General features: G+C 59.5%; 1 protein-coding gene across 4 annotated transcripts in view; it reads left to right on the plus strand.

Annotated features, from left to right (window-relative positions):
• Positions 1–7238: 7238 nt before the first annotated feature.
• The window catches only part of TNFRSF1B (TNF receptor superfamily member 1B), a 32697-nt gene continuing 12130 nt past the window's right edge, over positions 7239–27805 (plus strand). For 2 of the 4 annotated variants that reach the window (XM_045063764.1, XM_045063765.1), the window contains exons 1-4: positions 7239–7445; positions 25019–25118; positions 26808–26936; positions 27643–27792. In XM_045063764.1, coding sequence (XP_044919699.1) covers positions 7368–7445; positions 25019–25118; positions 26808–26936; positions 27643–27792 — 457 coding nt within the window. In that variant the 5' untranslated portion in view covers positions 7239–7367. Of the gene's footprint in view, positions 7446–11387; positions 12681–25018; positions 25119–26807; positions 26937–27642; positions 27793–27805 lie in introns of those variants that run through there. The other 2 variants (XM_045063762.1, XM_045063763.1) reach the window with 1 other exon arrangement.

Genomic DNA, 27805 nt, shown 5'->3' on the forward strand with positions numbered 1-27805 from the left:
ACCGCAGTTGCAAAGGTCGGGTGGTGGGAACGTGCACTGCGTGTTTGGGACCAGCCAGGGGGGCACATGGGTGAGGGGTGACGATACGAGGTCGGAGGGGCATGAAGACAGCCTCCGATGTCAACCTTGCTCAGTCCCGGGTGGTGGGAATATGGGTGTTTCTGATTGTACGTTTTTAATTTTTTTTTTTAAAGATTTTATTTATTGATTTGACAGAGATCCCAAGTAGGCAGAGAGGCAGGCAGAGAGAGAGAGGGGGAAGCAGGCTCCCTGCTGAGCAGAGAGCCCGATGCAGGGCTCGATCCCAGGACCCTGAGATCATGACCTGAGCCGAAGGCAGAGGCTTAACCCACTGAGCCACCCAGGCACCCTTTTAATTTCCTTTTAATTAAAAAAAAAATTTAAGCAAAGAAAAAATGTAAGGTTAGAAGACAGATGGGTGTAAAATACAGCCACCGGAGGCGTGCAGGAGGGTGAGAGGGAGGGCTAGGCTGGGGAGGTCCGGTGAGGGATCTAGGGCCGGGCATTCCTGCAGGACAGGCACGCCCTCTTTGTACCTTTCAAGGCATGGATTTCGAATCCGCCTCAGCCCTACTGCCTCCCTACCTGCCCTCATCTCTGGATAATCCCAATCCTCAAACCTCAGGACCCGAGAGGCCCTAGGTCCTAGTCCTAGTTCCCAGATGGCAGAGGAGCCCAGGGATTGTGCTGTGGTTGCCTCCCCCGCCCCCACCCCGCGGAAACCTGGCTCCTTGGCCAGGCATCCCTCCTTACAGAGCCCATGGGGGCTCACAGCCTTTCTGAACACAGAGACGCCACCTAGGCAGCTGCCCTGGGGCAGAGTTGGCATGGACGATGAAGCCAGCCGCTCTGCCCCACCTAGCTCAGCTCCCTCCTGTTATAGATGAGAAACGAGGGAGCAAGATCACACAGGGAGGGGCTAGAATGGGAAATCCCCCCCGCCCCACTCTTAGCTGGCCCCACTTGCAGGGCTTGGAAACTGAGGGTCACGGCACCTGTGTGGCTCAGTGGGTTAAAGCCTCTGCCTTCGGCTTAGGTCATGATCCCAGGGTCCTGGGATCGAGCCCCACATCGGGATGTCTGATCAGCACAGAGCCTGCTTCCTCCTCTCTCTCTGCCTGCCTCTCTGCCAACTTGTGATCTCTGTCAAATAAATAAATAAAATCTTAAAAAAAAAAGAAAGAAAGAAAGAAAGAAACTGAGGGCTTTGGAAGGGTTGGGGGAGAGCTGCACTCCTTGGCCCTCCTCCCCTTTGGAAGGGAATTGGGCTGGGGGAGGGGGGCTGGCAGCTCGATATGGGCAGCTTAGCCCAAGATGTGGCCCTGGGCAGGAGGGCAGAGGCTCAGATGAAGGAGGCAGTTTCAGCGCTCTGGCTACCACCAAGTGTTACTTCCTGTTCGTGATTTTAGGACATGAGTCATCAAGGGGCTGGGCAGACTGTGGGAGGAGAGAAGGTTGCTTGGCCTGGCTGAGGGCCAAGCTGGGTGGGGAAGGGGAGGGGCTCAGGCTGCCCATCGTGCAAGGCAGGATCCCTCGGGGGCCCCCAGCCCCGGTTGGAGGGAGCTGGCTTCCTGCGGTGAGATCTGAGACCTCCCCAGCTGTGAGCTGCCGGTCCCTGCCCAGCCACAGCTCTGCCTTCCAAACCGCCCTTGGCCGCAGCACCTGCTAAACCCTCTACGTTTCCCAAAAGAGAGCCATTAGTCACCTGAGGGTATGTTCCAAAGCCAGACCAGCCAGGTGCTCCACAGACACAACAGGCCCCGTGGGGCCCAGGAATCTGCATGTTTAACAAGCCTTCCAGCTGACTCTGATGCTTTCTGAAGCTGGAGAGTCCTTCCTCCAAAAGCCTGGCACACGGTGGGCGTTCAGTAAATGTCAGCAGATGGACAGGTTCTTCTTGGGCCCGCCGCCTTCCATGCCAGCTGCCTGCTAAGCAGAGTCGTCAGCTCGGTGGGGAGAGATGGCAGGGGGCTCTCTGAGGGCCACCGGCTTCCCGGGGAAGGGAGGAAAGTCTCCAGGGAGCCTCAGGCCAAGAGTGTATCCTGGGCTTATGGCCCTGTGTTGGGGACCAGAGGGCCACAGACCTGTCTGCCGGAACCTGCTTATTCCCCATTGCCAAGGAGCGAAAAGGAGTGAGCTTTTTTTTTTTTTTTTTTAAAGATTTATTTATTTATTTGACAGACAGAGATCACAGAGAGGGGGAAGCAGGCTCCCTGCCGAGTAGAGAGCCCGATGTGGGGCTTGATCCCAGGACCCTGAGATCACGACCTGAGCCAAAGGCAGATGCTTTAACCTACTGAGCCACCCAGGCCCCCCGACAGTGGGCTTTTTCTGCGCGGCCAGGCTTTGCTGGGGGAGATAGGCGTGACCTGGGACACCACGTTGAGTGGGTGGGGCCTGGGAGTGATGGGATGGACTCGCTTCCTGGGGCCTCGACTCTGACCTCCACTTACTCGTTCACTCGCTCACCTCGGCATCCTTTCGTTTCCTCCTGCATACGCCAGACCCGTGGTGCAGGCCGGCTTTACCGAGCCCCTTCCTCTGGGTATCGCCTGGCCACCGGGGACACAGCAGGGACCATGACCACATCCCTCCATGTTTCCGCTGGCTGAGCAGAGGTTCCTGGCTGTGCGGGGACAAAACGCAGCTGGAAGGCGCTGTTCCCTGTCCTGGCTGTCTAAGCTTGCTCTAAAGCTTGTCTCTTCTACTGCGAGACAACATAAATCATCTGGCCCAGGGGACATGTCCAATAACCGCTAGTATCACAATGACTAAGAAAGAGGGACATGCAACTAGCCATCCCCAGGCGAGTGTTTTACTAAAGTTCTACCAGACCCTGTCTGGCTTGCTGGGACGTGGTTAAGCGCAAGTTTCACAAGAGGGAGTTGTGCTTCACGTTGAAGGGACGAGTAGCTGATCACCAAATAGATGGAAAGGGAGGACTTCGCAGGCAGAGGAGCCCTCGTCGACAAAGACACGGAGGTGGGGACTCAAGGCTGTCCAGGGAGTCCAGGGTGGTTAGAGTATGGGCTGGGCGCGGATAGGGGTGGGGATCTGCTGGGAGACAGCCTGGACCAGGGTGTGAAGCCTCCGGCATCTCACCGAGGAGACTGAACTTAGTTCTGAAAGCTGCAGGGAGCCACAGGCTAGGGTGGGGAGGACCCCAGGGGGTCTCAGGGTTGGCACCCACAGACAGTTTGGGCTGGGTGCTGTTCTGTGGGTCCTAGCATATTAGCAGCATCTGGGTCTCTACCCACCACCCTGCCCCCTGCAATCGTGACAATCCCGAATGTTCCCCGGACATGGACAGATGTCCCTTGCAGGGCAAAGGGTGAAAATCGCCCCTTGATTTCAGAGCTACTGCATTGGGGGGGGGGAATGACATGACTGCCTTGTGCTTCCAAGAGCTGGCCCTGACCACACCACAGAGAACAGAGTAGACGGACAGAGCCTGGAGGTCAGAGGACCAGCTGGGAGGCCACTGGAGCATCACAAGTGAGAAACGGCCAAGGCCAAAGCAGGGGCCGATCTGTGGGGCAGGAGGAAAGGGCCAGGTGATCCAGGCGGAAGCAGGGTGTTAAGGGAACTCCCTGTGCTGTCGCTGAGTTCTACCAGATCCTCCAATGGCAGGTACAAAGCCCGTCTTGAAGAGAGAGTTCCGGGCCACCTGTGGAGCTGGGCTGAGTGACTGAATCTGCCACTGCCCAACCCCAGCCCGAAGAAGAAGGGGTTTGGGGAAGGGTGTGGCCATTGTGCTGAGCGCCCCATGCCGCCTCTTGGGGGAGGGGATGCTTCCCTTTATCTTGGGCAAAAAGCGGGTGGGGGGGCAGGGCGGCTACAAGGGACCACTCTGAGAGCTCGGTATCCAAGGAGTTTAGGGCCCACAGGCCTGATAGGAGGTTATTGTCCGCTTTGTGCACTGAGTGCCCAGCACCCCGGGGCAGGCTCGCTGGAGGTGCTCCATAGAGGTGTGGGACATGGGAGCCTGAGGGTAGATGGGCCCGAGGTGGCCGACTCGGGGCAAGATGGAATACCTGAGCTGTGAGCTGAGCGGCTACAGGTGAAGGGCAGAGGGCAACCGCGGACTCCAGGGAAGAAGCCAGCTTTGGGGCGTCTCTAACCCAAGGTGCTTCGAACTCTGGCCAAGCAGCCGTCATCAGGAGAAGCCTGGAGGACCACCCTTCATGCTGGAGGCAAGGGGATGCAGACAGCTGTGGCCCGCAGGAGGCTCGGGCAGTTCCAGTGAGGGGAGCTGTGGTCAGAGGGATTACCAAGAAAGCCTTCAAAAGGCCTCAGAGAGTGAGCCACAAACTGCTTCCAAAAAGCACCTGGGTGGTTCAGTCGTTAAGCACCTGCCTTTGGCTCAGGTCATGATCCCAGGGTCCTGGGATCAATCCCCACATCGTGCTCCCTGCCTGCTTCTCCCTCTCCCATAACCCCTGCTTGTGTTCCCTCTCTCGTTGTGTCTCTCTCTGTCAAATAAATAAAATCTTAAAAAAAAAAAAAAGCTCCAATGTGAGCGGGGTGACACCTTTAGCTGCCACAGAACAGAGGGCTGGGGGAGTTTGGGGGGAGCTTCTCCCCGATCATACCTGGCAGAGTCAGGAGAGAAGTTGCCAGCTCCTCCCTCTCTGAGGCAGGTTCAAAGCCTGGGTTCAGCTGGAGAAGGGGCGAAGCTGCCCCCTGGCCAGAGACTGGAGCTCTGATGAGTTCCTAGGACAGGACTGGGGGCATTTCTTGCCTGAGACACCTGGAAAAGCTCCAGGACCTGCCCAGGATTTCATGCAGAGGCTAGGGCTAGGCAGACTCCCACGGCAAGTTGAAGGTGGAGTGTGGCTTCTTCTTCGGACCAGTGCCAGCTGGCTGCCGTGCCCCTGTTCTGCTCTCCAGCAATGGGCTGACCCCACAAACTACATTTCCCAAGTTCTTTTGTCAAATGTTTCCCACCTTAGGTTCAGCCAGTGGGAGGCACCAGGAGGAGGTGAATGGGAGCGACGGGAGGGGCAGGAAGGAGCCAACAGGACTTGACATTTCCCTCCTCTGAGCTTCTTGTGTCTCCCCCAGAGGCTCTGACTTCTCCGTGGTTCCAGATTCCCCCGATACCCTCGCTTCTGGCTGAGGAACCTTGGTCTCCAGCCCCAGAGGTGGTGGCGGCTTCTCCAGGTTGCTAATCTCTGGGTGGTCTTCCTTTCCCCTAATTGTTCTTTTAATTCCTCTAACATCTTTGTAACTAATTCCTCTCTATTAAATAGCCTTTAGAATATATATTTTCGTTACCTTTACATTTTTCTTTTTAAATTTAGAGATGGAGAGAGTGCACGTGGGGTTGGGGAGGTTGGAGAAGGGCAGAGGGAGAGGGGATCTCAAGCAGGCTCCACACCGAGCTCAGAGCCCAACACGGAGCTTGACGAGGGGCTCGAACTCATGACCCTGAGATCATGACCTGAGCTGGAATCAAGAGTCGGTGCTTAACCGACTGAGCCACGCAGACGCCCCCAAATACCCTTTAGAGAATCACTCGGCAGAGAGTTTGCTTTCCTCTCGACTTGGCTGTTGCCTGCCCCTTGGTCCAGCTGATGGAGGGAGGATCCCAAGAGGATCCCAAGAGGATCCCTACGTTTGGGCGTGAAGGTGCCATTCACTGGGACCCATTCTGTGGGACCCACTGGGTATGAGGTGTGTAGATCATCCACCGAGAACTATTTGCCCCTGCTTCCACCAGGTGACACCGTACTCCGAGTCTACATCTCTGTCTTGCGGATCAGGGAGTCCTCAGCGTTCCCAGGTGAGGCTCATAATGGCCGTAGAGAAGAAGTCTTGTTGCTAGCTTTAGAGACTGACTCTGTGCGAGCTCGGTTTGTGGGCTGTGCTAGCCACAACCTCAGCATGGGCTATCACTCAGAAATGTTTGGGAACCAGGTAATTTCCCAGACTCCTGGTCAGAAGGTGGGATTTTCCACCCCACAAGTCACTTCTCAGTTTTTCATTCAGCGCCTAGAAGCTCCATGCCGGCTGTCTCCATCATGGCGTTGGTGGCCCAGAGGTGAGGTCCCTGAGCCTCTTGGGCAGCCTGCTGTTAGGGAACGGGGGAACAGAATAGTCTTCTACTGCCCTGCCCCCCTCACTCCTCAGAAATGCCCTGTGTGCTGCGGGCAAGGACTTCCAGGGCTGGGGGAAGACCCTGTGGCCCCACAGGGCCAGCCTTGGCAGTAGAGTTCCCACTCAAAGAGAGAAGGTCCAGATGGCAGCTAGAGGAGGGGCTCAGTCATGAGGTGAGCCCCAGGGAAGCCAACCAGCCCCCGTGGCCCTTGGCCTGGGTCAGTCCCGCTCTGAGCCCCCTCCATTCCTGGATGGCTTTCTGCCCCAGCCTCTGTTTCCTTATCTGCCACCTGGACAAGAGACAAGAAGAGAGTACAGCGTCTGACTCACTCTCAGAGGGGCTTGAAGAATGTTTAACGATAGAGGCTGGGCGTTCCCGGCCTCTAATGATAGAGGCTGGCTGTTCCGACCGGGTGGAGTGCAGGACTCTTGATCTCAGGGTTGTGAGTTGGAGCCCACCTGGGCAAGGAGCCTACCTAAAGTTTAAGGATAAATGAGCAAATGAATGATAGTGACAGCAGCTAATACAATATACAGTTCCTTAAGTCACAGATATATTTTGCAAGCATACACACATATGTCATATATACTGTATGTGGTAGATAGCTTTTTTTAATTTTCAGAAAATGTAACCCTATGAGGTTAATGGAGAGACTCACTCAGGCGGCTGTAGTCTAAATGACTGAATTATGTAGAACACCCGTGGTCCCCCCCAGAGCTAGTGTCACCTCTGTGAGCTGTTTTTCCAAGTTAGTGCCCCACCGGCTCAGGAGTGGGGAGCCTGCGGGAGGTGGGAGGGTTGGAGATGGGGACGGAGGCCGGGTTTGAGAGGCCTAGCCTGGGGGCAGCAACAAGCCTGGCGGGAGGGGGACTCGCAAGGGAGGGGTCCGAGGAGGCTGAGGGTGCCCGAGGCTGGGAGTGGCTGGCGCTGGCGGGACAGACCCGCAGATGGGTGGGTCGGTGGATCAGGGCTTCGGGCTGGGCGCCGCGGTGGGAGGAGAGCCCGGCTGGGGGTGAGGGGCCGCTCGCGGCCGAGGGGGCGTGGGAGGAGGCGTGGCGGAGAGGCCCCGCCCCGCCCATCGCCGGCCCCGCCCCGCCCCGCCACCTGCCTCCCTTCAGCCGCCGGCGCCCGGGGTTTCGCTTTCCGTCCCAGGCGCGGGAGGCTGCGGAGCGCGGAGAGGAGGCGCGAGGGCGCGGCAGTCCCCGACAGCCGGATTCGCCCGCGCTCGGCCGCCGCCGCCCGCACCATGGCGCCCGCCGCCGTCTGGGCGGCGCTGGCCGTCGGACTGCAGCTCTGGGGCGCGGGCCACGCTGTGCCTGTCCAGGTGGGTGACTCGCGCGGCCCTCACGCTCCCCGGCTGGCGCGCACACACCCCCGTCCCGGGGCGCCCTCGCCGCGCTCCCGCCGGGGCGCCGTGCCGGGGCTCGGGGCCACCGGGGCGCCGCCCTCCGCCGGCCAGACGGACGCCGCGCGCGCGCGCGCGCGCGCCTGGACCCCTGCTGGGCGTCCTCTCCCTCCGGTCCCCGAGGCCGGTGTGGCACACGTGCGCTCGGGCCACCCGAACTTTGTTCCCCGCGGCGCAGCCCGGTGCCTCCGCCCGCGCAGGCCCGGGTGTTTGGGGGCTGGCAGGCCGGCCCTGGGCTGATCCCCGCTACAGCCCGGACCCCAGCTCGGACACCCCTGCCTGCCTCCCGCGGCGGGGGGAGGGGGTTCCGTTCTGGGGCGCTGTCCCCACTGCGGACGCGGGCACTCTCTTCAGACTTCCTCCTCCTCCGGGCTATGGTTTTCCTCTTTCTTAGAAATACCAGGGTTGCGCGCCCGAGAGAACAGGGCCAGGTGTGCAGTAAGCGCCTAATAAGAGCACGGGAGGACCGCCGGCTGTTTCCTGAGCTCTTTACACAGACCCTCCCCAGAACCGACTTGGGGTGTCTGGGGACCATTTCAGAGCCAGTTCTCTGTGGGCTCTGGGTGATGGGGAGGAGACAGTGTCTTCACCTTCTCCTGGGCTGAGCTCTGGGTGCACAGGAGGTGAGGGAGGACTTCTGGGCTGGTTATTAAAGTCAGACGGGGTCCCTTAGGGACTCCAGGAACATGAAGAAAACAGAGGCCCCAGAGATGAAGGTCAGTACCTGCATCCAGTAGCAAGGTACAGTCTGCAGTAGGCTGGCTCACCCTTTGCCTTCTTTGGCTGTCTCCATAGTCTGGTAAGATAGAGTAACCCCATTTCACAGAGGAGGCAAACAGAGGCTCAGAGAACTTGTATTTCATGGAAGGGCATGGGGGCACTCTTCCTTTAAAGGGGGACATTTCTCCCTCCACATGATCTTACCCTGATGGACGTGCAGTGTGCCGACTCAGGTGACTTTCTTGACCGGGACGAGAGTGGCAGGTGGCATTGGCTCATGTGGTAATGTGAAGTGATTCACTGGCTGCGGCTAGAGGCTTCTTTCGAGTCCAGTTCTTGAGGGCAGGGGACGGAGGCTGTCAGAACAGAATTGACTCAGCAGCAGTGGGCGCTGAGATGTGCCCTGGGGGGCTGCCCCAGAGGTTGTCCTGAAAACAGAGGAGGGTCAGGAGAGAGTGCCGATCTGAGAGCCTGAGTGCGGAATCAAGTCACAGACTCAGGCCTCAAGGGGTGTTGTTCTGCGCTGGTGAACCTGGGGTCATCGGAGCCCCTCGGGAAGGGCTTCTCTTTGGGGCACCAGGCCTGAGTCCTGGAGTAGTGTGAGGGGTCCTCCATGTTTCTCACTTCCCAGCCCTCCTGACCAACAGGTTCCCTCCCCCCGGGACTATCTCCATAGCCTCTGGGGCTGGTCTCCTGGCCCCTGCTGCCTCTCCCACTGGTCTTTCTTGGCGGACTCACTTCTCTCTCCCTGCCTGAGAAGCCTCCTATGGCCCCCATTGGCGGAGGCAGCAATTCCTCCCAGGGTCCCAGGTTGGAGTGAGTCAAGGGTCTGGATTCTTTCTGCCATCTTTCTGCATCCGTACCCCACATCCAGTGAGATGTGGTCCTTGAGCTGTCTGTCCCCTTTTCATGGTACTCCCCTTGCCCTCTCCTTCAGGGCCGGTCCCACATGCCTCCCCCCTCCAGGAAAGCCTTTCCTCATTCTCCCAGCTGGACTGGCTCTTTGGCTCTTTGTTCCTCCCAAGGACAGACTCTGTTCTGCTTTTTAATCTAGTTGTGTCTTATCTACCTCGACCGATGGGAATTTTCTGGAGTGCGGGGCCTGTGGGGTCCTCTTCCTGGTTAGGACCGCAGTAGCTCCTTTTTTGGAACCGAGTGCCAGACACTGTCCGAGGCCTCCTGTACAGAACCTCACTGAGAGCTTCCTTACAGCAACTCCTGAAAGGGCCTGGTGGCTGTTTGCGTTTGGAGGTGTGGAAACTGAGCCCCAGAGAGGCGGTGACATTTCCCAGGATTGCAGAGCTGGGAGTAGGTCTGGGGCTGTGGTGATTTGCGTGCAGGTCTGCCTGATTGCAGAGCTTCTGCTGTACCCTCGCCGTGTCTGGATGCCCCCCCTGCACCCGTCAGGTCCCGCGCCCTCACTGTGGACTCAGGAATGCGGGCTGTGACTCAATGGAGCTGCTGAAGGAGCCCCCAGTAGACCTGGCTGCGGGGGTGGCTGACTCACTGCCATTAGGCTTTTGGCTCCTTTAAAAGCCACATTTGCTGGCCGCTGTGGAATGCATCGGCGCTCCGTCCAGCATCCAGTCATTCACTCATTCATTCGGCCAATAAAGGGCAGGAGAGCCGGCACTGTGAGTGAGCCCTTGGTGCCCTCTGATGGTGGTGGGCAGGGTCCCCAGCTGTCTGTCTGGCTGCTCGTGGGCGGGGATGGGGTCGGGCCCACCTCCCAGTGCAAGTCCTGAGGCTGAGGGCTCACCACTTGCCTCTTCATTACCCCGGGGGCCCGGGGCCAGCTTGAGTTAAAGAGAGAGGTTGGGGCTCCCAGACTGGCCTGGGGATGGTGGCCTCTGGTGTGGAGATGGGTGAGCAGTGTTCCTGCGGTCCCAGGATGTCCCTTTGGCTCCTGCCTGACATCCCAGAGGGGGACCTGGGTGCTGAGTGAGAGCGTGGCCTGATGGTGGGGGCTCTCCGTCAGAGGGCAGTGGGCAAGCCGGCGGCACTCCCAACGCGTGCCCTTCATTCATCCCCCCACACTCATGGACACCTACTCCAAGCCCACCCTCGTGCTGGGCTCTGGGAACGTTGAGATGCCCATAACCCGGCTCCAGTCCTCCAGCAGCTGCATCACCAATGGTCACGGACCTGGGCTCTGCCCCTACCTGCCCTTGTGACCTCGTGACCTGGGCCAAGTTGGAGAGCCTCCGTTTTCCTGTCTGTGGGCATGGAGAGTATTTCCTGCCTTGCTCTCCGTACAGAGCCGAGTGGGTATGAAAGACATTGCAGCACGGATGGCTGAGAACCTGCCTGGCATTTTTTGTCAGGTGGTGACCCTCACTGCCATCCTGGAGCCTGAGCCAGGGGCTCCTGGAGTGCTGTTCTTCCCCAGGGCTGGGAGATATTTTATGGTCCTGACCACCTAGTACTTCCTGGAGGAATAGCCAGGAAGGTTGTGTGTTGGGTGGGGAATTTTGATGTCAACCATGGTACATGTATGTTTGTGTGTTTGTGTATATGTGTGTGTTACATTGAACGCCAGTTCTCAGTTTTATGCCACGCTGGCTGCTTCTGTGGTCCTTGAGCGTGTCACACACCAACAACTACCGCAGGGCCTTTGCACTTGCCTTGCCCTTCATCCTGGAAGTTCCTCATTTTGAGATCCCTAGTCTCATTCACTCTACTTCTTTCTGCTAAGATGAATTCTTCTCAGCCCTTCTCTGACCACGTCACCAGGTATCGCTAAATGGCCCTTGGGGAAGATATTGCCCTGGCTTAGAACAGGGCCTGGCATGTAGTAAGTGCTAAAAAATATTGAATAAATGAGCAACAACATTCCTTTGACCTTTATTATGGCCCTGCTTTATGAATAAGACAGAAGAGTGAAAAGCCAGGGGTGGCAGGGCTGGGGTCCAGTGTGTCACCCTCTGGCTGGGATGTTTCTCTGGGCTCTTCTTCATGTTGTGCTTGGGTCCTCTGAGCCTGGGGTGCTCTCCCTAAAGTGCTCCCTCCACTCCTGTACTTCCCCACCCGAGCCTGTGACGGGGCCACCCACTGGCAATGACTCAGGGCCCCGGTAGGCATGTGACCTGCCCAGAAGCAGGCAGGGAGGGAAGCTGGGGGTTAGGGAGGAGAGGGGGTGCCACCAGGGGAAGGGGAACAGAGTAGAGATGTTGCCTGTCCCAGTTCCGGATGCGCTGACGGGCCAGGGGGAAGCAGTATTGATGACCTAGGGGAAGGGCCCAGGCCTCAGAACCAGGCAGACCTCAGCTCAGATCCTTCCTCTGCTGTTTACAGGCCATGTCATTCTGTCTCTGGGAGTCTCTGTGTTCCCCTCTGTAAATCGGGGAACAACCCCCGCCTCCATGGCTGGCGGTCAGGGCTGAACGTGATCCACGGGCCACAGGGCTCCCGAGCGGCTAGCCGAGCATCTGTGGTTGTGCTGGGCCTGACCTGACTCTGGGTGGAGGGGCGGTGCTCCGGCTGCGACAGGGACCACCATGGAGTGTCTGAGCCGCGGGGCCCCAGGGTGTGGGGGATAGACCTCCAGCTACCCAGAGCTTCTGCCCAGCGTCCCTGAGCACAGCTCAGTCTGCCTGCCTCTTCCTGGCTGTCTTTCCTACCTTAGTGCTCCTTGCTTGCTGCACTTGTCCAGCTGCCCGGCCTTGACCTGAGCATGTGGCCACGCCCAGGGGGTCAGGGAATCTCAACCCTACCCTGTCCATGAGTTACAGGTGCTCTGTGTCCCTTGAGGGTGAGCTGGGGTCACATTTGGTGCAGTACAGAGGTATCTAATGGTCTGGCTGTGAAGGGGATGTCCTGGCCATAAAGGGGTTGTCCTGGCCTCAGCTTTCCTGTCTGCAAGATGGGCCTTTCAGGCTATCTCTAAGACCTCTTCCATTTCTAACCTCTGTGACCTGGAAGGGAGGATCCCCGGAGGCCATGCCGTCCCGTCCCTTCTCCAGCCCCCAAGGGATTGCTGAGACCGCAAGACCCTGAGGAGGGAGCGCTGGCCTGGGCGTCCGGAGAGCAGAGCTCCCCGGCTTGCTGTGTGACCTCGCTCGGGTTACTTAGGTTCTCTGGGGCTCAGCATCCCCATCCATCAAACCTCGCACCCCTGATCCCAACGGTGTCTTTGGAATGCTGGGGAAGCGCCAGCTTTGCACAGGGTTGCCAAAGGCCGCAGACCAAGGCGGGGAGGGTTCCAGAAGTTTTCCCAGGAAGGAGAGCCCAGCACTCCCCACTGTTCATATCTTGGCTTCCCAGACCGTCTTCCTGCTGACCTCAATCCCACTTGCTGTGCCTGGAATGCTTTCCTCAGCTCAGGCACCGCGGGCATCGAGAATTCCTGGCGGCCCGTCAGCTTGCTGCCAAGACAAGACTCGGATACCTTCAGGCAGAACAGGATTCGTGCGTTTCCCGCCTCCCTGGCCCTTGGTAAAGTTCAGCAGCCAGCCCTGTTGGGGCCCCAGACTGTGGGTGAGGCAGAGCTGTGGGCATCCACTGCGGCGCCTGCTGTCTGCGAACCCACAGGTTCAAGGAAGCTGGGTGGGGAGGGACGGTTTCCTCAAAGAACCCCTTTGTCACCTGACGTGGGCATAGGCCCTCCCCGCTGGTTCGGAGTCCTGCCAGCCCCTTCACAGCCCAGGGCTTCACAGCCTCTGCTGGGCTGTCGACCGTGGGGCCAGGACGCTGAACCCCACCCCTGTGGGGCCTGCGGTCATTTTCCACCATGGCGTGTTGTGAGGTCACGGGATGGGGCAGTGACGTCACTGTGGTTTGGGGTTCTCAGGTTGCGCACCCAGTCGGAGGAAGTGTCTGTTTACCGACTGGGGTTCGGAAGAGCAGGTTTCCTTCTGCCCCAAATGTGAGCCGTGCTGGGGGAACTGGGTAGGGGGGCAGCTGCCCAGGAGGCCCCAGGCTGCCTCTGTGGTCTTGCCTTCATCCTGCGTGACACCGTCCTGCCCCTCTGAGCCTCTGCATCATCTTTGCAGAGGGGCAGGGCCATGTCTCTGGTGTCACCTGGGCAGGTTTACGATCACTAGACTGTTGGTTCGCTTTCTAGAACAGGAAGGCCCATCAGCCCGCTCTTTCACACCGCGTGAGGCATGTGGGCACGGAGGGAGCCTGCGGGACCCACCTCCCAGGCCCCGGGGGGCCACCGCCCTCCCCGCGTTTGTAGCAGATGCCGGGTGGGCACGCGTGGGCGAGATGGGCAGCGTGGAGTGTGCACTGACTTCAGGGGGCACAGGCTGGGTCTGTCTCTGGAGCGCTGGGACCTCAAGGGGCCAGAGACAGTGTAGAAATCCCCAGAGGCTTTTGTTTGTTTTCCTTGGCTGTCCAGACAGCGGCCTACCCTCTGTTTCACTCTGAGCTTGGCCTTGAGTGGGTACGGCGGCCGTGGCCACGGGCCTAGGGAACTGAGTGGGCCTGGCCGGGGGTGGGGGGTGCGGAGTGGGGAGGGATTTGGGGACAGGCAGGCTGTGTGCCGGTATCTTCTGGGGTGTCCGTGGGAGGCCCTGTCTAACACCCATCAGGACAGATGCCAGAGGCTGCAGAGGGACTGGAGCGTGAGGCTGGGAGCTGGGGGTCTGGTCCTGCCTCGGCCTCCTGCTCTGGAAGGCTTGGCCGGGTTCCTTCTCCCTGAGCTCCAGCTGCCCGGGCTGGGAATTGAGAACAGCAAGGACCTCGCACACCCCTGCCTCTGTGTCCTTTGGCCCCACGTGTTAGGCTGGGGGAGGTGGTGCAGGGGTGGGCGTGGCGTGCAGGTCTGGCGCCCGTGTGGCCCCCACTCAGAAGGCCCCGGTCTGGACTTGACAGTGACTCTCCTGGGAGGGGCTCCCAGCACTTTACTTTAGTTCACAGGATCTGCCCCCTCCTGCCCCCCACCCCGCATCCTGGGCCCCCTGGTCACCCCTTCCTCCTGCTGACCCACCAGGGCCTTCTGTCTGCCACTCGCAGAGACTCCGGGTGGGGCTTATTCCTGGCGAGCTTGTTGCCTGCTGCTTCTCCTCCTGCCCCTTCCTGTCCTGCGTTCCCAGGGGTCCGGAGCCCCCTCCCTCACCTCACAGCACGACTCTCTCCCTGTCCCCCCAGCCATCCCCCCCCCACCCCACCCCCGCACCCCAGATGGCTTCACTGTCTTCCAGGCCTGGCCCCTTGGTCACTGCCCTCATCTTTTCTCGTCACTTTCCTGGCTCTGCCCACACATCCTGTCCTCTTCCGGGTCCTCCTTCTGGGGTGACCCCACAGGGATGCCTCTAAAAGCTGAGCCCCGAGGGTGGGCAGGATGGGGGTGAGTGGGCACCGGAGGGGGGATGGTGTGGAGGGAGGCATGGAGGGGACAGTAGCTGGACTAGTGCTGCGGGAGCGAAAGCCTCATGAGGAGAAGGGATGGCCCACAAGGCTGTTAGCTGTTCGGGCCGTTAATGCGAGTAGTAAAAAATGTCACGTGGGAGCCCTGTGATATGGGGAATGTTTACTAAACACCTCACATGTCTTTCTTTTTTTTAAGATTTTATTCATTTATATGAAAGAGCATGAGGCAGTGGGGCGGCAAGCAGAGGGAGACGCGGGCTCCCTGCTTGGGGACCCCTACGTGGGGCTCGATCCCAGGACTTTGAGATCATGACCTGAGCCGAAGACAGATGCTTCACCGACTGAGCCACCCGGGCGCCCAGCACTTTACTTGTCTTATTTCACTCACTCCTCACAGTAGACCCCCGAAGTGTACACTGTCTGAAAAGATTGATGTTTATTAACTTCATTTCTTAAACAAAAGAACTCTCATGCTAATAAGGGGCAAGTCTGAATTCAAAGCCGGGCAGCTTCACTCCAGAGTTCCTCTTTTGGCACCGTGCTCACCTCCTATCGGGGGTTGAGGCGATGGGGAGCTACTGATAGTTTTAGAGCAAGGGAGTGACTAGAGCAGAGAGTGTAGATCACTCTGGCCTTGGTGGCAGGCCAAGTGAGGTGGAGACTGTATAATAGTTGAAGCCAGAGTCGCACCAGAATAGGAAGCAAGGATCGAAGGCTTCAGGTAGGGAAAGGAGCCTTTGGACTAGACCCAAGACCTAGTGTGGGACAGAGATACTCAGGAGGAAGAGGAGTTGTCTCTCTCCATTCCATCCTGAAACGCAAGGCACGTCTGCCTTCAGCCCTGCCCCAGCCCCAGCCCGGCGATTCTGGTCATGGTCAGCCTCATGCATTCCTGGAGCTGTCACTGGGAGCCGCAGGGTGACCCTGGCCTCGGTCGCTTGGGCTCCTGCTGGGGTGCTCTGAGACTGGGCAGGCTGGCCCATTCATCCCAGGTGTGGTGTGAGATGCGATGTGCCCCCAGCTGGCGGGGGGGGCAGGACTTCTGGGGGGTCCTCGCTCTGTTGCCAGGGTCCCGGGGGACTCTGAGCTCCTCTCGGAGTTTCCCCTTTCCCCCTCGGCAAGGTGGGGATAAAAGTGTCTCTGCTGCTTCCCACTGGGGCTGGGGGAGTGCAGTGAACCAAGGGCTAGGGCTGACATCCGGGGGTGGGGGGCGTGCTTCACGGGGCCAGGCAAGGGTCTCCTGCCTGCCCTGAGCCCTGAGTCCTCACAGCCCCCTGGGGAGGGGGACAATCACTACCCCCATTTTATAGGCGAGGCAGCTGAGGCACAGAGGTCCAGCCCTGTGCCCAGGCTCACAGCTCACTGGAGGCAGAGCCAAGATTCCACCCCAGATGGTCAGGCTCCCGAGGAAACCACCACCTGGATGTAACGGTGGTCACCGTGGCTCTGAGGGACCTTATCTGAAAGTTGGTCTCCCCCAACTAGGGACACACCTCTCCCTCTCTCTCTGTGAGCCATTTCCTGCCCTGTTCTCATGCTGACTCCAGCTCATTTCAACTAACTGGAAACAAAGACTTTTGCTTCTGTTAAACAGTTCAGCATCTATTAGGCACCTGCTGTGTCCTATGCGCTGGGCCTGGAGCAATGAGTAATAAAAACCCAGCAAGTAACATTTGGCTCTTACTGCTGTTGAATCATAATGGCCCTATGTGGCGGAGACTGTGTTTGTCCCCATTTTGTAGACCACAGATGTGAGGCTGCAGAATGGCAGAGCTGGGACTAAAACCCGGGTGTCTGGCTCGCAGCTCCTACTACTGTGTGTAGAGAGGGGCTTGGAGCCTGTCTTGGAGGGGGAGACACTGCAGAATGGACAATGAACCAAACAGTGGTCTAGACGGGCACTATAGAGATCTTCCCAGGTTGTGCCTGGGGCCTTCAGGAGGGACCTCCAGCCCCATCTGGGAGTTTGGGGAAGGTTTCCCTCGGGTGACAGTGGAGAGGACTCTTTTTTTTAAAAAAAGTATTTTATTTTATTTATTTGACAGAGAGAGAGCGATCACAAGTAGGCAGAGAGGCAGGCAGAGAGAGAGAGGGAAGCAGGCTCCCCGCTGAGCAGAGAGTCTGATGCAGGGCTCGATCCCAGGACCCTGAGACCATGAGATCATGACCTGAGCCGAAGGCAGAGGCCCAACACACCGAGCCACCCAGGTGCTCCTGGAGAGGACTCTTGAAGGAAGTGGGGAGTTAGCCAGGGGTGTGGGGGAGGGGGTGGGGGGTCCTGTTCAGGCGAGGAAACGGCAGGAGTGACGGGGAGGCATGGGAAGAGCGGGAAAGAACCAGGGAGGCCATGGCAGGGATGCCCAGGTCCCAAGCTCGGGGCATTGAGCTTGGGCCCGAGGGCAGTGGAGCCGATGGTTTTCAAAGGGCCAGCTTGGCTATAGGAAGGTGGCGTGGAGTCCATCTGACAGGCCTGGGGACCCAAAGGGAGGGAGCTGGAGCCCTGGTGCTCCGCACAAAGCCTGGTCCCCTAGCCGGATACCAGCCCAGGCTTCCTGTCTGCCCCGGGCTCACTTCGGAAGCGACATCACAGGCAGGAGACATAGAGTGGGAAGTGTCACCCCGGGCCGCCGCCTGTGATGTGGTCCCTCTCTCCATGACGGCAGACGAGCCTCTGCTGCCCCAGCCGTGCTGCGGGCTTGGCCCGGCCTCATGTGGCTATCCCTCCCCGCCGCACCCCACAGTCCCCGGGTCTCCCGCAAACCCCCCACGATGGAGCCGTAGACAGCTCTGCCACCCCCCACCTCCCACAGTATCACAGGGCCCCAGGGGGCTGCCATGCAAATGATGGGGTTTCTCTATTGCTTGAAGATGGTTTCCACCTGTGGAGGGGTCCCTCTGCGCCGCCGCAGCCTCTGCACCTGGGACCCCAAAGACCCTTCTGGGAGAGTCACTGCGTCTTCCCTCCTCGCTCGCTGAGTGTTCTCAGAGGGGTCACTGTCCCTCTCAGGGCCCCTCTTCTATAAGACGGAGGAGGGAGACAAGGCCACAGGGTATAAAACTGTCCAAGGCCACAGGGAAGCGGACGTGGCTGTGACGAGCTTCTGTCTCCCTCTGGGTCCCCTTCTGTTCTTGGACCTAGTATGGAATCTCCAGGGGCCTCTATGGCTTCATCCCTAAAATGGGGTAATGGTGACCTCCTTGTGCCGGTGCGGGAATAAAGGAGAGAATGCGTGCGGAGTGCAGTGCTGTGTGCAGACAGTAGGCGTCTCTCCTGGGTCTGCACGGTCTCCCTGTCTTTTCGGCTCTGTGCAAAGGGTAGGTGTGAGAGGCACGTGCCACTCCCCACAGCCCGAAGCCTCTCCCTGGGTCCCCTGCCCATCTTCTCTTCTGGCCCTCTCCCCTGGGCTGTGACCCCTTCCCAACAATACAGGCATCTAAGCTGGCGGTGGGAGGGTCTCCAGAAAATTCGAAAGCCTCCAAGTCCTCAGAGATGTTGCGCTCACAGTGGCAGGAAGAGCAGAAGGCTCGGTGCAGAGAGCTCTGGGAAGACCCTGCCGGTGGCAGCCGCTTCTCCTTCCCCGGGCCTGCCCTGCTTTGCCTTCCTCGCTCTCACTGTCTATTTATAAATAGGAGGAGGGACGGAGGGCCACCACCTTGGGGCACATACAGGGCTGGGGCTGTGCTCCAGGAGCGGGAAAGACAGGAAGTCAGCTGGGGCAGCGTTGCCCAATTCCCCCGGAGAGCGGAGAGCGCTGACTCAGACTCCAGAGTCAGGCTCGCCCCGGCCTCTGCCGGCTCGTGGTCCTGGTGCGGTGTCCACCTCGAGCTCCTCCTGGCTCCTCCAGGAGGGAGTGAGTGGGGAGGGAGGAGGTCAGGAGGGGAGGGGGACACGGGCAGGAAGAGGAACTTCTGACTCCTCAGGTTGACTCTCATCTGGCTATAGCTTTGGCCCCAGCAGACCTCCGAGGCTCACTTGCTTTTGGGAACTGCCATATTGCTGTCCCTTGTCCTGGACACTGTGTCCCTGGGTTTTGGCCGCTCACCCAGGCTCTTCATCTTCGGGGTCCCGTCACCCCTGCAGGCGTTCCCCTAGAGCGAAGCCCCTTTGAGACCGCCTGAGGCAACTACCCCAGGAAGCTCGCCTCTGGCCTGTCGGGTACCCCCACCCCCCGCCCCAATGAGGCTTCCACCCCACTGTCATGGCAGCCGGTCTGCTGCGGTCTCCTGACTTGAGCTCGAGGAGTAGGCCTGGGGTTAGCCCGTGGGCAGCCCTGCAGCTCCAGTGGTCACAGGTCAGTCTCCCCACACTTGACCTCAAAGTGGGAGGGAACGACTTCCTTCCCAAGGCCCACATGAGCCATCCTGCTTCTCACGGGCCCCGGGCAACTTGCTGCCCTCCTTGTCTTTGCCTTGTCCGTGTTTAGCTGAAGCCAAGCAGAAGGGCCCAGTTCGAACATTCTGTCTGACAGGGGTCTACAGCTCAGAGCCTTTGCAGACCCTGAGAGCGCCGCCAGGGGGGCGGTTCCCCTGGGAGCTGGGCAGCAGGTGATGGACCCGTGTTCAGACCCCCTGCCTTCGTTCCTACAACAGCCCCTGGAGGAGGCAGGGCAAGGCCGTGTGTCACCATTTTACTGGTGACAGTGTTGAGGCTCAGAGGCGGTAAGTGACACCCACAAGTCACCCAGGACCAGCACGTGCACCCAGACGCTCTAGCTCTCCTCCCGTGATGCCAGGTTCTGTGTCTCGGGTTCCTCTCCTCCCTGAGGCCCCCTGCACAGGCTGCCCTCACCCTGGGGGAGGGAGTGAGGGGCGGAGGTGGGGGCCTGCCCCCACCTGTCATTAAGAAGCCAGAGCTGGGGACGCCTGGGTGGCTCAGTTGGTTGGACGACTGCCTTCGGCTCAGGTCGTGATCCCGGAGTCCTGGGATCAAGTCCCGCATCGGGCTCCCAGCTCCATAGGGAGTCTGCTTCTCTCTCTGACCTTCTCCTCGCTCATGCTCTCTCTCACTGTCTCAAATAAATAAATAAAATCTTTAAAAAAAAAAAAAAAAGAAAGAAAGAAACCAGAGCTGGAGAGGGCTCAGAGCACCGAGGAGGCCCACAGGGCCATTTTCCAGACCAGGAAACTGAGGCACAGAGAAGCCAGTTACTGCCCTCCGAAGGCGGAGTGCCTGAGTAGGACAGGGAGGCCCTCTTGATGGGCCCAGGGGCGTTGGAGTCCAGTCTCCCTGGGAGCAGGGGGAGGAGATGAAGACACCAGCTTCACGCCAGGGAGGAAACAGGGCTGGAGACAGGAGACCGTCTGAGGCAGAGTTTCCATCTGTGACCTCAGAGTACGAACGGCGCGGACCGTACTGGGACGAGGTTGGAGAGAGGCGGCGGGGCGTGCGACCAGCTCTGCACGATGCTTGGCTCGGAGCGAGCTTGGGAGGAGGCGCTGCCCCCGTGTCTGTGTCCTGCCCCCGTGTCTGTGTCCTGCCCCCGTGTCTGTGTCCTGCGCCCGTGTCTGTGTCCTGCGGCCGCACCCTGCCTAGCTGCCTGGCCTCCTCCCGGCCTCCTCCTGGCCGGGCCTGCGACACACCACACCTGTCCTTCCGACGCCTTCTGGCCCAGGCAGGGCGGAGACTGGGACCGGGTCGTTGCAGTAATGTAGCTCCTGGAACGCCGGTGTTTCCTGATGAATGAATGCACGCTTCCCCTTTTGTCCCTGACTTTCCCCACCGTCCAGTGGGAGGTTGCTGTGGTGTCCGAGGCCCCTGCGGGCCCCCAGCGGCTACACCTCCTTCCTGCCCCCAACTTCTGGGCCCCGACCTCCTTTTCCTGGGCTCCCACGCATCCTTCCAGCGCTTGGCAAAGCTGAGGCTAGGGACGGATCCTCTCGGGAGCCCCACGACACAGGCAGTTCTGGGAGGAGCCAGGCGTCAGGTGGCCGCTGCCCCCGCCTGCTGCAGAGGACCGGCCTGTTCTGAGGTTCCTGTTGGGGGGGGGGGTTTCCCCTTGGAAACCAAGTCAGGGCTGAGGTCAGAGGATGGTGGCCTAAGGCGAGAGGGGTCCCCCCGCACTGGGGTGTATAGGAGAGCCCGAGTGACAGACAAAAACTGTGCACCCCTGTGAGCTGGGGCCCTGGTCCCCTCGTGGCACGGAGGCAGATGAACGGGGGCCAAGGGCGCTGCAGTAACCTGGGGACGAGGAGCTGGCGCCTTCAGTTGTTCTGAGGAGGGGATGAGGACTTCTCCAGTGGGACCAGTACAAGAGTCACACCCCAAGTCCACCCCACCCTTCCTGGATGAACTCAGACAAATGACTTGATCTCCGTCCGCTGTGAGATGGGCACACGCCCACCAGCATTTTGGGGGCAGAGGTAGAGCGTGGGTGCTTGGCATACAGTAGGTGCTTGAAGATCCTGTTGTTTTCCTGCCTCCTCCAAGGGCCAGAGCTGAGAGCCTGGAGGAGTGATGGAGGCCACGTGGTGGGAGGGAGCGCTGAGCTTTGGGGGCACCTGGGGTCCCGGGTCTATGTCGAGGGGGAGGGAAGCTTGGGCCCCATGATCTGGAGACCTCCCACAGGAAGGGAGGCAGGAGAGGACGGGCGAGTCGTGTCACCTCCCCTCTAGGCACTTCCCCTCTGGGCGGCTGGGAGGGTCCGAGGGGAGACCCCGTGAGGCCATGCATCTGGCGCCTCGTACAGTTGGTCCTGGGAGATGGCAGGTGCTCAGTCCGCCCTGTCCGGGGGTGGGGGGTGGGGCATGTCGAGCAGAGGGAAGGCAGCTGCAACCCCGATGTGAGGGTGGACGAGGGGGGCCCCGATGGCCTCCTTGTGCGTGGTCCTCCGTCAGCCTGCCACCAGCTAGGCCTGGGAATGGCCTAGAACTTTTGGGAGACCAAGGAGGTGGCTTTGCTTCTTTTGGTCTCTATTCCACACAATCGGGGGTGCCGCGTAACACTGTGTGTTAGATAGGCCCTCCTTCCCTCATCTCCCTGGGCTCCCCCCCTCTCCCCCTCCCCCTCCCTCCTCACCCCTCCCCACCCCTCCTCACCCCTCCCCACCCCTCCCCACCCCTCCCCACCCCTCCCCTGCCTCCCTCCCTCCTTCCTTTCGTCTAGTTTCCTTTCTGCCCCTTATTTCCGATCCCTGCTGTCATTCTCCCCTCCCCCCATCCATCCATCTTCTCTCCAGTCCCCTTCCTCACACGGGGTCACGGATTGTCCCCCCCCTACCCGCCCCCGTTCAAGGAGTGGTTCAGCGTCATCAGTGTTTTTCAGATTTTTACCTGGGAACCTTGCATTTTGGAAGATTGCTAAACTGCTGAGTAAATTAAGTTCTATCCAACTTATTTCCTCATTTTAAAATGTCAGTCAGAGCTCCCTCGTGGGTGGGTGATATGTGGGTCTGAGCCTCCCCAACAGCAGCCAAAGGATCTAGAAGCTTCCATAGCCCTGCATTCCCCGGAGCCCGTTTGCCCCGTTTGGGGGACATCCGGAGACCCCTGGCCCATGGGGCTCCTGGGGCTGTGGGCCAGCAGGGCCTCTGCTCTGGGGAGCTCCACAGTAGAGGGAGTGAGTGACCTTTTGTCCCACTCTGCAGAGGGGCTTTCTGTTCCTCATTGTTGAGCCATGACAAGGCTGTGGCTGGTGGTTTTTTTTCTCCTGTCCGAGTGGATAAACAAGCCTGGAGATTGCTCAAGGGAGGGCTGACCCCCCCTGCCCGCTGCCAGCCCCTGGGCTCTGGGATCACACAGAGCAGCAGGAGGAAGTATAGGGAAGGGCTTAACGAGACTGTGACTGGAAAAGGCCCTGGAGGGGAGAGCTCAGGGCAGTGGCCTGGGGAAGCTGTGTGAGGGGGCGGACTGTGGGGGTCCTGCTGCCTGCCTTTGTCCAGGAACCCTTGGCCTGTGGGTGGAGAGAGAACATGGACTTGGCCAGGGCAGGGCCCTTTCCCATCAGGCCTTTTGGACCCTGACAGGAAATCCTCCCCCTACCCCGGCCAGGGCAGGCCTCCTGGGACTGCACCCCAGGAGCTGCTCTGAGGGTGAGGGTTTCTCTCTGCCCGTTGGAGCTGCACCGGCCTGGTGCTTCTCGGCCGCATGCGAGTGAGGGGCCTCCCTAGGTACTGCCCAGGGTCTGGTGTTGATGAAGCCCACAGCATGATGGGTCAGGTGGCCTGCAAGGGGTCTGCAAGAGAAGGAGGTAGAGCCCTCCCTGCTCTCTGGGGACAGGCAGCTGCCTCTGGGGTGCTCAGCTGGAGGGAGAGACACAGCCCCTTCCCTTCGGGAAGCCGCATAGCCACAGCCTGCAGGGAAGCCCGTCTGGGGACAATCAGGCCCCCCACTGCGGTTGGTGTGCAGTTGAAGCATGTATAGAAAGGGGGCTGCAGAAAGTATGATTTCTCGGGCTCAGGGCTCCCCTGGCCTTTGGTCTCTGGGTCTCCTGTCTGTACCCCCCCCACCCCCCCATAGGTCATCTCGCTCCATGCCTGGGTGCCAGGGAGTCGGGTATGTTCAGCAGTGAGGCATCAGAATCCCGTGGGGGTGGAGGCTCTTTTTCTTCCTTTCTTCCTGTAGTGGACAGCTTCTGGGCCCACTCCCTGAGCTTCTGCCCCATCTGTTGGGGTGCGAGTCATTAGGAACATCGTTGGTGCAGGTGTTTCAGACGCTGACAGTGAGCCTCACCCCAACCATGAGGAGCCCTGATAAAGGACTTGCTTCCTTCCCCTTTTGTCCAGCCGGCTCTAGGACCAGATGGGGAAGGAAGAAGGACTGGGATTGTGTGTATGTGTGCGTGCACGCACACACACACACACACACACACACACACGCAGGCAGCCATGGGCGTGCAAGCTTGTAGTCCCGGTGGGGATGGAGGTTACATTTTTAGGCTCTGTGTTGTGCGGAATGGTTCCCACTTCCCTTGCGAGCCCCCTGTGTCTTTCAGCCTCACTGGAGGGGGTTCGGCCCTGGCTCCGGGATGGAAGGTAGGCTGCAGGGCCAGGCCAGTGTGGCCTGGGGCAGGATTGGACCCCTTGCAGAATGACCTTGTAATGAAGCCCACTGCTTAGGGTAGTGAGCCCTGAACACCTGCTACGGGCCAGGCTTCGGGGTAATAACCAAGCTACGCCCAACCCGCAGGCTCAGAGGACTCCCAGCTAGTGGGGGCACAGCCCCAGGTGACAGGAGCCCTGGAGGAGGAGGCCGGGATTCTGGGTCTGAGTGATGATTCAGGGTGGGGTGTGGGCTTGGAAGCCTTCAAGGGGTGCTGCCGGCAGAAGAGATACATGGAGTTTTGTCCGAGGAAACGTGAAGCTGTTCCGGGCAGAGGAGGCCTTTTGGGTCAAGGCGTGCGGGCAGGAAGAGACACAGATCGCTGTGTCACAGGGATCCCCTGTCCTGGGGGTCATCTCCGCGTGCCCCAAGACTTCCAGCCGTTGGCCCCAAGCCATGGGTGGTCAGGGTGGGTGTGGCAGGCCCTGCCAGCCCGCTCCCCCCCCCTGCAGGGCCCGGCACAGGCTCTGGCAGGCATGACTCCCGGGGTCGGGGGGTGTCTCTGGGGCGTAAACTGTACAGTGTCGGTCCCTCAGGGATGCCGGGGCCCTTCCTGGGCAGCATGGGCGGCTGGGGCTGGACGCTCTCCTGCCACAAGGGGACCTCAGGGGCGTGCAGTGGCATCCGCTGCCTGGAGCACCTGGAGCCCTTGGGTCAGCACCTGGTGCTCCCGTAAATGCTAAGGGCATGGTCACTGTCGTCATTGTCGTCATCGACCAGCATTCATCTACGGAGCCCCGATTCTGTGTGGGCCCTGTGTCAGGGTCTAGAGAGGATGAGGCCGTTGTTTCTGCTCCTGCGTCACAGATGTTTGTGGTGCGTGCGTGTATGTGTGTACACGTGCATGTACGTGTGCACACGTGTGATGGTGCATGCGCACCCCCCACCCCACTTCAGCATAATGAGCTGATTGTCTGAAGCGGCTGTATCCAGTGTTCAGAGAGAGCCCAGAGTGGGGAGGAACCTGCCACAGCTTGGAGGAGTCAGGGAGGGCTTCCCCGAGGAGGCAGCACTCAGCTGGAAGCACCAAGGGGGTGATTCCCAGGTGGAGGAGGGAGAAGGAGGCATCCTAGGCAGAGAGCCACTTTGTGCTAGGCACCGTGGTCCTCTGTGACTGAAGCTGCTGCCTTCTGGGCAGCCTTGTGCTTGGCCCAGAGCTAGCCCCATGCTCCGGCCATCTGGCTCGGTGCCTTCACCAGCGGACATGCATGTGTGACTGTGAGGCGGGGAGAAGAGGCAGGGAAAGAAGGTGGGGAATCTCCTGTCTACCTAACCCTCCACGGGAGATGTCTCCACATCAGGAGAGCCCCAACAGGGAGAAGGCCAAAGGCTCACAGGCCCCAGGACCTCCATCCTGTGGTGTTAGGGTGACAGGATCCAGGGGTGGCTGTCTGATGGCCGTCCTTCCCTTCTCCCTCCAGGTGCCATCGCTCCCCTATGCTCCAGGGCCTGGAAGCACCTGCCGGCACAGAGAGTACTTCAACAAGAGGGTCCAGATGTGCTGCAGCAAGTGTGCGCCGGGTGAGGGCAGCCTGGGGCCCTGACTCCTGGACACCTGGGGCCCTGGGGACCGGTGCCTTGCAGGGAGCGGGGTAGGGTCCTAACTGACCGTTTGAGCTGAATTCCTTTTAGTGCCATGAGATGGTCCCTTGCTGCCTCTTGCTTCAGGGCCTTGGCACATTCTGTTCCCTCTTCCTGGCCTAACTCCCAACTCCTTTCCCCAGGTGAACTGCTGCTTTTCCTGTAGACCTCAGCTTAGATGTATCTTCCTCCAGGAAGCTTGCCCACACTGCCTGGTTGGATCTGGCCCCTCCCATAAGCTCCCACGGGCCCCCGGGCATCCCCCATAGCAGCAGCTCTTCAGCCAGCAGTCATGGCTTGGTTCCTCTTTTGTCACCTCCACGGCGTCCTCCCCTGGGACAGGGGCCTGTGGGCTTGTTCTCCACGGACTCCCCAGCGCCTGGCACATAGTGGGTGCTCAGCACATATCTGACCGAATCGATGCGAGCTTACCCATTTCATAGATGGTGGGCCTGAAGCCTGACCCCAGCTGGGAGAGCTGAGTAGGTGTCTTCCGTCTAGTCGTTCACTGATACCCACATTCCTGTGCCATTTATGAAGCACCGTCTAAGTGCCAGGCACTGTTCTAAGTGTTGGGAGTCCAGCAGAGAGCAGAGCAGACCAAATCCTGACACTCATGGATTTTGCATCTAATAGAGGCACAGACAGAGAAGCCAACAGAGGAAATAGATGTGTGGTCCTACCCAGAGTGAATGCTGTGAAAAAAACAGGGTAGGGTAAAGCCTGATGAAGGAGGACATGCTTTTTGGTACAGGGTGGTCAGGGAGGGCCTTTCTGAAGAGCCAACCCTTGGGTAGAGACATGCAGGAGGTGAGGGAGTAGGTCATACAGATACACAGGGAGCAGCCTGCCAGGTTGGAGAAGCAGCAAGTGCAAAGGCCCTGAGGTGGGAGCCTGTTTGGGGAACTTGAGGAACAGTGAGGCCAATGTGTGGCCCAGAGACAGTAAGTTAGCAGGGGCCACAGTAAGAGTTTAGATTCAGAAGCTAGGAAGCCATTGGAGGGCCCTTGAGCCATTAGCCTGAGGTGTGGGCAGGCGTATGTGTACCTGTCATTGCCCATGGCCAATTGAAGAGACCTCACAAGTGACTCCTTTTCCTGTTAACTGGCAGGGTTAAGGTAAGAAGTTACTGGATTAGCACAACAGTGAATGTGGCAGGAGAGTGCTCCAGGCTCAAGAGAGAAACTTAAAGCTTTGCTCTGGTGTTCTCCCATCTCCTGGCATGCCTTCTGTCCAGGCCCACAAGAGACCCATGCCCTCATCGTCGATGGGAAACCAGGGACTGCATTCCCATTAGTCGTTGTAGTTCACACCCACAGGTGGAGAATTTTAGCCAATGATAAAGAAGAAAGGAGCTAGTAAAGCATTTCTCACTAAAGTGTGATTGACTAGCCATAGACAGTTCCAATGGTGGAATCCCAGCCATCTGGAAAGAGCAGAGGAAAAGGCATTTTATGAGCATCAGGGCTTTGGCCATGGAGGGGCAGCTGGGGCCCCCAAGATGTGAGATGAGTCGGTGAAGGACAGGAACGCTTTCAAAGAGCCTCCTCACCCAGGCTTCAGGATGCTGGGGCTCAGGGCGGGGTGGGGGGTGGATGAGCCACTGACCTCTGGCCCTTGCTTCCTCAGGCTTCCATGTACGATCGTTCTGCACCAATACCTCAGATACCGTGTGTGCCCGCTGCGAGGACAGCACATACACCCAGCTCTGGAACTGGGTTCCCGAGTGCTTGAGCTGTAACTCCCGCTGCAGCGCCGGTGAGTGGGCGCAGAGAGCGGGCTGAGCCCTGGAACCTTCCCCTGGCTGCTGTGCAGCCCAGCCCCTGCGGCTGAACGCTGGCTAGGATTCCCCCAGGCCAGCTGTCTTCGTGCCCCAGAGCATGAGGTTGTAAGCGGACAGCCCTTCCCTGTTCACCAATGGCATTTTCTTTTTCTCTCTTTTTTAAGATTTATTTATTTGAGAGATAGGGAGCAAGCGGGGGGAAGAGACAGAGGGAGAGGGAGAAGCAGACTCCCTGCTGAGCAGGGAGCCTGATGTGGGGCTTGATCCCAGGACCCTGGGATCACGATCTGAGCTGACTGTCTGAGGCATCCAGGCATCCCCCTCCAGGGCATTTTCACCCTCTGTCTCACCCTATCCTGTCCAACAGCCCCATGGGCAGAGAGGCCGAGGGTAGCAGGGAGAGAACTGTGCCCATTTTAGAGCTGAGGAAGCCATGCCCTGGAGAGCAGGTGCACTTGCTCATGGAGATGGAGATGGAGAGAGACCGCAGGTGTTGGGACTGCACAGCTGGTGTTCTCTCCGCCCCTGCTGTGGATTGGTGGGGGGGAGGTACTGCGCCAGCCTGTCAGGGAGCAGAGCTCTCCAGGGCCCAGCTAGGGGGGTGGGTGGGTGGAGTGGGCACGTGGTGGGTGGGGCCGGTGGAGGCAGGGATGACCCTGGGTGGCCTTCTGGCTCTTGCAGACCAAGTGGAGACCCAGGCCTGCACTCGGGAGCAGAACCGGATCTGCACCTGCAGACCAGGCTCGTACTGCACGCTGCCGAGGCAGGAAGGGTGCCGACTGTGTGCAACCCTGAGCAGGTGCCGCCCGGGCTTCGGCGTGGACAAACCAGGTATGGGGGCAGG

The sequence above is a fragment of the Mustela putorius genome, unplaced genomic scaffold, assembly GCF_011764305.1.
Source record: "Mustela putorius furo isolate JIRA1106 unplaced genomic scaffold, ASM1176430v1.1 tig00003853_pilon_pilon_pilon, whole genome shotgun sequence".
Taxonomy (NCBI): domain Eukaryota; kingdom Metazoa; phylum Chordata; class Mammalia; order Carnivora; family Mustelidae; genus Mustela; species Mustela putorius.